The 12,044-nt window shown below is 35.7% G+C and overlaps 2 protein-coding genes across 2 annotated transcripts; one reads left to right on the top strand and one right to left on the bottom strand.

Annotated features, from left to right (window-relative positions):
- Positions 1-644: 644 nt before the first annotated feature.
- Positions 645-4,173, top strand: LOC104120288 (protein IQ-DOMAIN 10-like). Its single transcript, XM_009632031.4, has 5 exons — positions 645-836; positions 1,148-1,297; positions 1,444-1,671; positions 3,315-3,428; positions 3,609-4,173. Exons 1-5 carry the CDS (start codon positions 762-764, stop codon positions 3,900-3,902), a joined length of 861 nt encoding a protein of 286 aa, XP_009630326.1. The 5' UTR covers positions 645-761; the 3' UTR covers positions 3,903-4,173.
- Positions 4,174-6,268: 2,095 nt separating this feature from the next.
- LOC104120289 (transcription factor TCP4-like) lies at positions 6,269-8,678 on the bottom strand. Its single transcript, XM_009632032.4, has 2 exons — positions 6,690-8,678; positions 6,269-6,585 (listed from the first exon to the last, which is right to left on the bottom strand). Exon 1 carries the CDS (start codon positions 7,998-8,000, stop codon positions 6,729-6,731), a length of 1,272 nt encoding a protein of 423 aa, XP_009630327.1. The 5' UTR covers positions 8,001-8,678; the 3' UTR covers positions 6,269-6,585; positions 6,690-6,728.
- Between the last annotated feature and the right edge of the window lie 3,366 nt (positions 8,679-12,044).

A 12,044-nucleotide genomic window follows, 5' to 3' on the forward strand; every position in this document is an offset into this window, starting at 1 on the left:
TTCTCTACTTTTCTCTGCAATACTTTTTTTTTTATTTATTATTTTATAACATAAATAAATTAATATAGGAATGTTTTACATAGTTTAAATAAGAAAATATTTAATAATCAAATTTTTAGTTAATTTTAAATTCTTAAATATTAGAAAAATAATTAACTTATAATTTTGTCCAATGTGAAATCTATTTTTAAAAGGGTAAAAAAATGCGAACATTATTTCGCTAAGGGGGTTCGTGCTTTTAATATAGTATAGATAAATATAAATATAGATATAGATATAAATATTGATAGCTAGATGAGCATTAAAAGGGTATAATTCTGTTTTAAGTGTTTTTTAAATTATTATTATTTTCTGGTCGTGTAGGCATTGATTTTGATGGAAATTGATTGGACTAGAGCACCTACATTGTGAAAATATGTGGCAACCTCCTGCTAAATTGACTGCTGAACTTTCAAAAAGATCACACGCCACCCTTCCTCCTCCGCCTTAAATCTTAATTCTTTCTAGTTGGGATGTCAGTTTTTAGTGGCACAAGTGCATTGCATTTCTTTCAATTTTTATATCTTTCTTTCTTTTTAGATTAAAGGTTAAAAATAGAAAAGAAAAGAAAACTAAAGATTACCTACCTCCTTTTTAATTATTTCAGTGCTACCACAAGAAGTTCACAATCAAAATTACACAGCCAAAGTTCCCTTCAAGTGTTTATAAGTTCTCTGCTCTGAACCTCTGCGATATGATCTAAATTTTGATAATTCAATACCATGGGTTCAGGTTTTTGTTTGAAAACACTTATAGGACGAAAGAGGAACAAAGGACGTAAAACCAAACAGCTCAAGGTACATTTCTCTCTATTACGCCTCGATACTAAACAATTGCATTTATAAAACCGAAAAATAAAAAAGAATATATATTTGAATTGAGCAAATGTGGCAACAGAATATCCTGAATCAAACTATTTCTCTTTGTCCCATTTGGTTGAATCATAGATATGAAAATAAGCCTTTTGTCTCATTGACATATTATTAATAATCTTTAAGCCCTTTTATTATAATTTGACTTTAGGCCATCAATTTTATTGAGTCACGTTTCGAACAAATATGAGGATAAGTTTGCATAATAAGAGTTAAGAGCTATCTAACAATTGCAGGGTAGCAATGCATCAGATGAGCCAAAGGGAGAAAATTCTAATGGTAAAGACACCAATGCTCATTATTCAAAAAGGATTGCTCGCAAGACTTATAAGTTCACTGAGAGTACTGCCGCCACCAAAATTCAGACCGCGTTCAGAGCTCATTTGGTAACTACTACTATCTCAAGTGATAAATGTATACTATATAAAAGACGTATACGCATCTTGTATTTTTTGATTTGATATAAATACTTTGATCTTCTATTATGTCCCAATTTCCTAGTCCTAACTATACGTTATAATGCAATGTGTAGGCAAGAAAAGCTCTACGTCGGGTAAGAGGCGCTGTGAGATTTCAAGGTGTAATTGAGGGTCTAAGTGTAAATAACCAAATAGTAGGGACTTTGAAACAAATACACTGTTGGAGCAAAATACAATCAGAGATCAGAGCTCGGCGACTCAGTATGGTAACTCAAGGCCGCGATAAGCAGAAGAAAATTCAAAATCAGCAAAAACTTGACGCTAAGCTTCATGAGCTTGAGGTATCTACCTTGCCATTCATCATTTCTTTCTCACTTTGTCTTGGCACAATGATAGTAAGTCTCCGGCACGGAGCCAAAATGATGAGTTTATGAGTTCTGAATTCTAAAAAAGATACCTTATTGGGTTATAAATAAATTATTTATGCATCTTAAGTGAATTTTTTTTTGCTACAAATACATGATCTAGATCATAGCTACTTGATTATGTTAAACTCATACGTGGAACACTAGCTCCACCCCGATAAGACTTGTCATTGTGTAACTACGTCAGTCACAATTTTAAGTTATGGAAATAATTTTTCCTAAAAATGTGAGGTGAGACCATATACAATAGACCTAATATGGTCCGTAAATATAGTAAACGGAGCTACCTTTTCTCACTCGTGCCTCTACTCATTAATGTGATAGTATTGTAGCCATTGAAATTATTTTTTGGAATCAATAAGTTTCATTGATGTGTTTGTATAGTACTAGCTTTCTTGAAGATTGGTAAATTGTGAGTGTTTTTCGAGTGTTTTTTTTTTCTTAAAGAGTTTTTGCGTGAAGAACAGCTTCTACTTAACGATTTCTTCAGCGTCAATTTTTTTGGTTCCCCAAACTTTTTGCAAAAAAATGTTTCAAATATTAAACTTAAAACATTTCCAAAAATTAATTTCACTTTTGGGGAAAAAATTGCACAAACAAACGCTAATTATTCTATTGTCCCATTTAAAGCCCGAAAAGACATAGTAGTAGTACAACCACGAACAAAATAAAAACATCCCTACAATAATTGACGTGGTTGCACAATGCCTATGAGCTATATCAATCACTGACCTTAAATTATGTTGGCTGCTTCTTATAAAGCTTACATGGTCTCCCTTGGATTTTTCTGGGGTAGTTCTTTTCCTTTTGTTTTTTTATTTAAAATTTTATAATATGATTATTGTTAACTATGGAGATACTTTTAAACGTATTTAGCTTTTGAAAAGGCATTATATCCCCAAGGATCTTTCTATTTATTTATTTTTTGAATAGACTGATACATGTGAAGATATTGTAATAAAGGGTGAAGTAAGATACAAATTAAAATCTTCATAAGTTTCAATATCATGTTAAATTATGTTGCGCTTAGTGAGATGGTACCACCTTATAAAGTGAAACATTTACTATAACAAAAGCATAAAGAGTTTTTTTTTCCTCTTTTGAATATTGATATAAAACAGGATAAACATAATTATTGCAGTATAAATATGAGTTAAAACTGTCGTGATTATGCTTTTCTTAAGCCGATGATCTATAAAAAATAATTTATCTACCTGCACAAGGTATGGATATGTTGTTGTTATAGTATGAGTTAAAAGATTTCTCTCACATCAGAAAAATAAAATCTCATGAAAACTAAGGCGAAGAGGTGGAGGGGTTATGGACGTGTATCTACGGTAAAAGAATTTGTTATGGAAGTTGGAACATGTCGGGATTTGTTTTCCAGTTTAACAACTCATTATCTGAAATTCATTAGTCACTAATTCGAATTCCCGCCGAATAGGTCCAGTAAGAGAGTAATGTTCTACATACCAAAAGGTTCTTTATTTGAAAAGCTCAAATCCAAGATCTTTGGTTAACGAGTGAGATAGTCACTTAACTTTTGCTTTGATTAACAGGTGGAATGGAGCAGTGGTGCTGAAACAATGGAAGAAATAATCCAGAAGTTACAACAAAGAGAAGAAGCTGCCATTAAAAGGGAGAGGGCAATGGCTTATGCTTTTTCTCATCAGGCAAGTTAGCTATGACAATTGATTGCTCGTCTCTGTATGTAGATATAGGTTAATTTGTCTGAATCACATTATATTTTGTGTGCGCATAGTATATTTTTCTTTTATCGTCAGTCAGGATCCACTTTTTAAACTCCCGCATTATATCTGGTTAATTCGATCCTAACACTATGCATGTTTCAGTGGAGAGCCAATTCAAATCGATATTTTGGACAAGCATATTATGATCTCGGCAAGGATAGTTGGGGTTGGAGTTGGATGGAGCGTTGGATCGCAATTCGACCATGGGAAACCAGAGTTCAAATTTCCGAAAATTCAAAAATCTCTCACACTCACCAAATTGCCAAGATAACTAAAACTACAAATTTGGGACCTATGAAACTAGTTGTCTCAGTTAAAAATCCATCCATTTCAAATGGAAGAAAGTTGTCCATCTCTGTTCCTGAGAATCAAGCTTCCCAAGAAGCTGACATTTGATTGGCCAACTCAACTTATACTTAAAAATATTCTTTTTGGTAGTATTATGTACCAAATCAACCTATGATATCCCTATCAGTATGTTGCCAAATTGACATTTTTATTTCTTTGGCTTTGTTTATTTTTGTGTTATTGTGGAGTTGTGGTTTGAAGTTTTTTTGTTTAAAATATAAGAAACAAGTGGTGTCAATGATGCACTTGGTGATGGAAACTTTTTGTTTTATGTTTTTCATATTTGATTTAATGTATTATAATCTTTTTTTTTATGTAATGCACGAACGGTAACCGCAGAATGTCAAGGCAACTATGAAAATATAGCTTTCTTTGTATTATTTTAGTTCTTAGGATTTCTTCATTAAAGAAACATAACCACAGTAAGCTCCAATTGATGACTCCATTATACTGTTTCTCAATTGTCAATTTTGATACCAACAAATAAATGACATCCCATGCATTTCCACCACAATAACAATCATTATTCTCGTAACAACCGAAGAGGTGTGAATTGTGATCGGGTAGTCAGAGTCTCTCTACCCTTAATCAAAAGTTACAAATTCGAGCGTTAGAAAGAATCTTTTGATAATGAGCACTTTACTCTCCTTAGTGGGCTTATCGGATGGAAATTTAAATTAGTCAGGCCAGTAAATTTTTACTAAGTCTAAGCATAATATGTATATGTCCGAATTTGAAAATCGAATCAACAAAGTTTTCAATTATTAAAAAAAATAAAATCTAAGCATCATTGTTGCCTTTTGAATAGTAACTTATCAATCATAAAGAAGCGATAGCAACTATTATGCAATGGTCGCTTTCTTGATGGAGGCCATGAGTTTTAAGTGATTTAATTTTTGTTGTAAAAATGAGTAAACAGACAAACAAACAAAAAGAAGAGGCATGATATCCAGCTAGACAGATTTTTATGACAGTAATGAGCTGTGCAGGGTAAGGGGGCCCCTAATTCATTGCCCAAGTACCATACTTTGGTGGTATCTGCCTCTGTATTTTTTCTATTATTTAGCTTATGTTTCATCTTTTGTAGAAATTGATGATTTGGGTCCCTTCACTGTTGAACTCTAGCTAACCCCACTTAGTTTTACCTTCCACGGTGGTATCTCTTGCCAACATATGTAGAATAACTTTGTCCCACAAAGTCTTAAGCAAATAGGAAGAAACTATTAAGTATTATTTTCATCTCTGTTTATATTTTGTGACCTATCAGTTAGGGGTTCGAGTCGTAGAACCGGCCACTAATACTTACATTATGATAGACTGTCTACATCTCACCCTTTGGGGTGCGGCCATTCCTGCGTGAACGCAAGATGCCTTTGTGCACCGAGCTGCCCTTTTTGTCCACCAAGACTTAAGCAGATAGGGAAAAACTATCAAGTATTTGTTTCATCTTCTCTATTGAGATTTTTTGTCTCTGCAGAGATATAGACTTGATCTCTTGGATTTTTTGTCCACTACACTGACGACTAGGCCACACCTTTAGTTCTACTTTCCTATATTGATTTACTACAAGTCTACAACTTTGTTTCCACGTGTAGTGGTTGACCCCTCAGTCTGGTAACTACTATTGGAGAATTGGAAGAACATGCTGCTTCAGTATGGTAACTACTATTGGAGAATTGGAAGAACATGTTGCTTCAGTATGGTAACTACTATTGGAGAATTGGAAGAACATGTTGCTATGACTAAAAAAAGGCAGCCTGATGCACGAAACCTCTCGCGTTTACGTAGTGTCCGGGAAATGGCCACACATGTTGCTATGACTAGTGATTCTAAATAAGCCCCTCTATTTCCATGAGAAATGAGTTGACCCTCTAAATATCAGTTAGTAAAACCTTTCAAAGACTTGAGGTTCTGGTTAAGTTGGCTGTCTAAGAAAAAGATATACCCTTTCAAGTGTTCTCTTGCAACATAGATCTTTATCAAGAATGCTAAAATGGCTTAAAATAAGTTATTTGAAGAAGCAATCTAAAACACAAGCTAGCTATTAGATGCCCCTCTTAAACCACCCTTAATTACTTTAACTGTTCACAGAAAATGACTTCACTTTTGATGCTCCCAAAACTCCATGCAGTGATAGGGATGTTAAAACATCAAGTACTTTTCAATTCCTTCTACAGACTTAAGAAAGTCATTGAAACATGAACTGTTATAGTAGAATGTAGTAGAACAATAATCAATCAAAAGAAATCTCTCTCCTTCATCCACTTGAAAAATTGACCTTTTTCCTCTACATATCCGAAAGCATCTAATTCGCATTTCAAAAACTTGAAAGGGCACAATCAACTCAAGACCAAAGCGATCAAGTTTTCAAGAAAATGCAAAGGCCACCATCACATTTAGGAATGCCTTAATCCTAACAGAAAATTACTAGTTCTAGCTTGACAATCTCTAATTCATCAACTGAAGTTAATAAGCCAACAAACAACAACTTGATAAGTCTGGAAAACAGAAATAGAGCAATCCTAAACTAGCAGTTGAGCTGAAAAACACACTTATACATGAACAAGTCTAGAACACAAACCAACTAAGATCGAACATTACACCGAGATTAAAAACCTGAAACTTGCTCAGGATTCTTCTTCCGCGGGTGCATTGCCACTGAATCAGACTCGACGATGAACCATTGCCCTTCCATTGCCATTTCCATTTGAAGTATAGTACCTGCCTGTTCCTGCAAATTAATTAAGCTCAATGTAACAGTATTTCTAGAAATTTTGTAGAATACATATGGAATTTGAAATGAGACTTAAAGAGTTGAATGTTGAGGTGATTCACCTGTCAGGCAATCAGAGGGAGAGCATTTGTCGAGCTAACTCAATGGCGAGAATCAGAGGAAGCAGAGGATGGCTTGTCGGAAATGCCATCGTGCTCCTCAATTTCACCTTGGATTCGTGCAGGAATGCGAAAGCCAGAGAATCCGCCTAATTCTGAGGCAAATCCAATACCAGATATTGATGCTGAATACATAGGTAGCATAGCTTGATGGTGATGAATTGGATCAGCCGTGGCAATAGCAATCGCTGATGGATCTATCCATGCACGAATCGAAGGTGAGTAACTGGACTGAAGGGGTCCCCTCTGAGAAAAAAACTGATTTTGGCCGAACAACTGTTGTAGCAGTGGAGGGGCAGGAGGCGAGTTAAACAAGTACCCGCCTGCAGCTCCTGCAACTGCCCCGCCACAAAGAGCGATGCCGGTGGAGTCCCCACCGGCACGTGCAGCAGCCGGTCTCTGTTCTACTGGCTGCTGCTGATGCTCAGACACAGACCAACCTGAAGCATCAAACCCAAATGGGGTACTTCCGGTAAAGAAATTTGATGCTTGAAAATGAGTTTGTTCTTCTTCTGTGTGATTTCTGGGGTTATTATGGTGCTGAGCTTGCTGCTGAAGCAAAATAGGATCTTGAAAAGATTGTAATGAGAGCCTCAAATCTTGACTGTGGCTACTGGTTCTTGACAGTAAATTGTGTTCTTGAAAGCTTTGGAACTGCATAGCTGAAGAAGAAGTGCTTTCATTTGAACAACCCACAGGGAAAAAAGACTTAATAGTGTCAGCAATGGTATCGGAATCCAAAGATTGAGGCAAAAAGCTTGCATTTGCATTGTCACCACTTGAGTTACCACTATTGGTTTGGTGTAAAACTCTAGCCTCACTTTCATTCCCCAGCATTATCATTGCCCTTTTACTTGAAGACCCACCAATACTAACATTAACATCATTTTGTTGGGTGTCAAAGTTCTCTTTTTGCTTCTTCTTTTCTTGATCAAAATTAGTACTATTTGCTATAGGACCAGTGGTTGGTTTCCAGGGTGGCAATTCTTCTAACTCATCAATGGCAGCTTGAGCCTTTTTAATGAGCCAATCAACAGCTTTACTAGGACGGTCATAGCCAAGTCGATCTTGAACATCATAGAACTGAATAGCAGTATGAGCAGAGAGGCGTACACGGCGGTCCCTTGGGCCTTTAGCTGTGCAGACTTTGCTGTGTCTGTCTTTTCTCCCTATAGACCTTATTATATGCCCACCTTGAACTTCAACAATCTCTCCACCTGAATTCCTTAAGCCAAATTTTGATGATGTTCCCATTTTTTCTCCCACTTTTGCATGTTCAAGATTTTGCTTTTGGGTTGAGGAAGAAGAAGAAATATAAGACCTTTTCTTGGGTTGCTTTGGATTTTGTGTTTGTTGGGGTTGTTGTTGAGTATTGTCTAAGTTTTGATAGAGAAAATGATTATGGTGTAACGAAAATAGTTCATGGGGTTGTTGAAAATGGTTGTGCAAGTGATGATTTGCATGAAGAACTTGTTCTTGATATTGGTGTTTTTCTTCTTCTTCCTCTTCTTGTTCTTGTTCTTCTACATTTTGGTTGTGAAAATGGTGATACTGATTCTTCCTCTGAGGATCCAGACTCAGAACCTTGTTGTTGTGCTTTTGATGTTCCAGCTTTTGATGTTGAAATCTTTTTTGTGTTACTATTTCTGATTCTTCTTCTGTAGTAAAATCTGATACTGTTGTTGTTGTTGCCTCTCCCAAAAGGCACTGCAGCCATCCAACTTTGCAAATTCCATTACCAGAAAAACAAAACTAGCTATAACAGCTTTTGACATACAGCTTCTTTAGTTTTCTTTTTTAGCCTAACCCATTCTCTTTTTTACAGCTTCTTTAGTTTTCTTTCTTTAACACACAGCTTTTGATGTCAAAGACTGCAGCTTTCTATGAAATTTTTGTAAGACTGTAATATGTACTTAGCTATAACAGCACAACTATAATGAGAACCCAAAGGTTTTGCTACTCACTTAAAACAAAAACAAACCCGACAGTAATCAATCAAGAGGGGCTAAGAGACAGAGATAGAGACAGAGTGAGTGAATAAAGAGGGGGGGCCTTTGTGCTGTAAGGGACCTTGATATTTTTTTTTCTTCCTTATACACATCATATTTCTCGATAATTATTAGCCCGATTAATTTAATTTTACATTGTATAATTATAAGGGATCGTTTGATAGAGTGTATAAGAATAATGTTGAATAAGGTGTATTAGTAATGGAGAGATTATTAATGCATGAGTTAGTAATCAGGGGGAGCTAAGATTTAAAGCTTATGAGTTTGGGATTCTAGTTCATTTAAGTTACTGAGTTTTTAGTTAATAATTTGTACATATCCAATAAATTTCTTAAGATAAATACAAAGTTTGGACTTTGGACCAAAGCTACTGGGTTCGGCCGAACCCGTATCCCGCGTTCTAGCTCCGCCCATGTTAGTAATGTAAGCATTAGTTATGCGGAGATTATTTCTTATCCACCATTTGGTATAATGTATTAAATTTAAGATGCATTGCATAATTTTTAAGAAAATGAGTTATTTACAAAAATGCTCTCAATATTCTTTAGCTTTAAGGGACTTGAAGGACAATTTTATCTTTAGTCATGTTAATGCATGCAATAATAGCCTTGGTATTGCTAATACCATGGTTGTTATATACTCTATCCGTTTCAATTTAGATGAGCTAGTTTGACTCGGTACAAAATTTAAGAGAAAATAGGGAGACTTTTTGAAACTTATGATCTTAAATGCTTTGTGGAGCTATGGCATTTGTGGGATTATAAAAGTTACTCATTAAAGGTAAAATGAAAAGTTTAAAGTCGAATTATTTCCAATTATAAAAATGTGTCATTCTTTTTGGAACGAACTAATAAGGAAAGTGTGTCATCTAAATTGAAACAAATGAAGTATTAGCTATACATAGGATAATACTAAATAAATCGTTTAAGTAATACCTGCATTAGTAATACTTAAGTTGAAAAAATATACCAAATATGAAATTAATAATATAAAAAATTAATACACGTATTATTTTCTCTAATGCATCGTACCAAATAACCCCTAGAGTTTCGATAAAAAAGAAAATATTTCATATTAATAAGAATTTCTTCTTTCTCAAATATCGACCATTTCACCGCTTGGGAAGTAAGAGCCTATGATGCCACTGCTGAGAGAGTGGCAGTGTTTGGTCAGAAACAAAGATTAAAGGCCTTTGTGACCTCATCATCACTGTCATATCTCTGTCTATCTTTATGCTGCAGCTGCTGTTTTTTTACTTTTGTACAGCCCACAAAGCACAATTCACAAATCCAAAGACTCTTTCACCTTTTTCCGTTCAACCACAACTAACCTAGTTCAATTTTCACTATTAATTTTCTCCTTTTTTGTTTAAGCATTCGTTATTAACAACTAACTTACTGGTTGGATTAATTTGGATTAACGCCAAATAGGTCTACTGAAGGATAAAACACTTCCTATCAAGAAATTTTACGTTCCCTACCTCAAACTCGAAACATTTGATTAAAAGGTACATGACTGTATACGGTAAAAACTGAGTTTGCCCTTCGTGTGACTAATCAAGATTGAAGCATGATGGACCGAGGTTCATCATTATAATATCGAGCTATGATGTGAAGTTGGAAGGTCGAGCTCGAGACCCAAAGACCGATCATTACCGAGATCGAGTCAAGATCGAGCTCGAGACCTAGAGACCGATCAATATCGAGACCGAGCCAAAGAATAAAAAAGCCGTTATAACCGCATTTGGGGAGAGAATTTTGACAGAAATCACGGCTTGAATAAAGAAAAAACTTATTAATTAATCTATCATGAGATTTTCACTGTGTATTTTTAATTATATCCAAAGTAGGATTCCCTCACTATATTAAGAGTGATTATCATCTCTAAAGGAGGAGATTAATTCATTCACATTCAGATTCACTGAGATTTACATAACATCTAGCAAATATTATCCTTTTTCGGCTTTGATATTGATTCATCTTGTTTACTTATCAATCACTCTCTATTCAATTTGGGTTTGTATTCATTTCTATCTATAACTAATTTAAATATCCATTTATATATTTTTCCAGATTTGAATCAATTTATATCACATATCCTTAGAACTACGTACAAATTCAACTCTATCCATTTTTCGATTAAACAGTATGGCACCCACCGCGGGGATAAGGATAATAGTGGTTATTTGGTACGAATCTCTGCAAAACACATTATTTTACACTTGCTCTTGGGAGTGTCTTTGATTTCAGGTTTAAAACGACGAACTCTCAATTAATGGCCCTGCCTATCGACAACGAAACTGGCCTTTAAGATGAGAATAATAAACTGACGCCTGGGAATGAAAGACCACTCATTGATCCCGTTGGAACTCGGACCGTAGATCCAATTGACGTTAATTCGCATGTGGCCATTGAGGCGAACCAACGTTCCGACCCCAAAAATAACATTCATGGTGGAACTCGTTCTGCATTTCGAAACACCCAAAATGTTGGAGAAGACGGGATCAGTTTGCATATGATTTTCGAAATGTTGCAAACTCAACAGATAGCGATAGCTCAGTTGCAGAGTCAAACCCAGACACCGAGCATGCCCGAGCTCGGTCCACCCCGAGAAGTCACCCACAAAACGGGGCAAGTTGTAGTAAGATCAAATGAACAAGAATCGGGGACTAATCCCAAAATTATTAGGATGCTCGAGGAACTGACAAAACGAATTGAGTCAGGAGAAAAGAGGATTGAAGCAAACGACAAAAAAGTAGAAATTTATAACTCTAGGGTTGATCAAATCCCGGGGGCACCATCAATATTGAAGGGCTTGAATTCCAAAAAATTCGTACAAAAACCCTCCCCCCCCCCCCCCATTGTTAGAGAAAAGCAATTTCGAACTCAGGATTACATACCTAAAGGAACCTTGTCTTTTAGTGACGAAGACGCGGAAGGAATCATGCAACCCCATAACGATGCGCTGGTAATATCTGTACTTATGAATAAAAATCAACTTAAGCGTGTGTTAATTGATCCAGGTAGTTCGACCAACATCATTCGATCAAGGGTCGTAGAGCAACTCGGTCTATAGGACTAGGTCGTGCCCGCAACCCTGGCGCTAAACGGATTCAATATGGCATGTGAAACTACTAAGGTCGAAATAATTTTTCCAATAAACGTGGCCGGGATCATCCAAGAAACGAAGTTTTACATGATCTAGGGCGACATGAAGTATAACGCCCTGTTCGGGAGGCCATAGATCCACAACATGAGAGTCGTACCCTCGACCCTTCACCAGGTTCTAA

Source organism: Nicotiana tomentosiformis, chromosome 6, assembly GCF_000390325.3.
Source record: "Nicotiana tomentosiformis chromosome 6, ASM39032v3, whole genome shotgun sequence".
In the NCBI taxonomy this organism is placed as follows: Eukaryota; Viridiplantae; Streptophyta; class Magnoliopsida; order Solanales; family Solanaceae; genus Nicotiana; species Nicotiana tomentosiformis.

Coding starts and splice junctions, on each gene's coding strand:
- LOC104120288 (XM_009632031.4), top strand. CDS start 762: ATGGGTTCAGGTTTTTGTTTGAAAACACTTATAGGACGAAAGAGGAAC. Junction 1,298..1,443: donor CCGCGTTCAGAGCTCATTTG/GTAACTACTACT, acceptor TGCAATGTGTAG/GCAAGAAAAGCTCTACGTCG. Junction 3,429..3,608: donor CTTATGCTTTTTCTCATCAG/GCAAGTTAGCTA, acceptor TGCATGTTTCAG/TGGAGAGCCAATTCAAATCG.
- LOC104120289 (XM_009632032.4), bottom strand. CDS start 8,000: ATGGGAACATCATCAAAATTTGGCTTAAGGAATTCAGGTGGAGAGATT.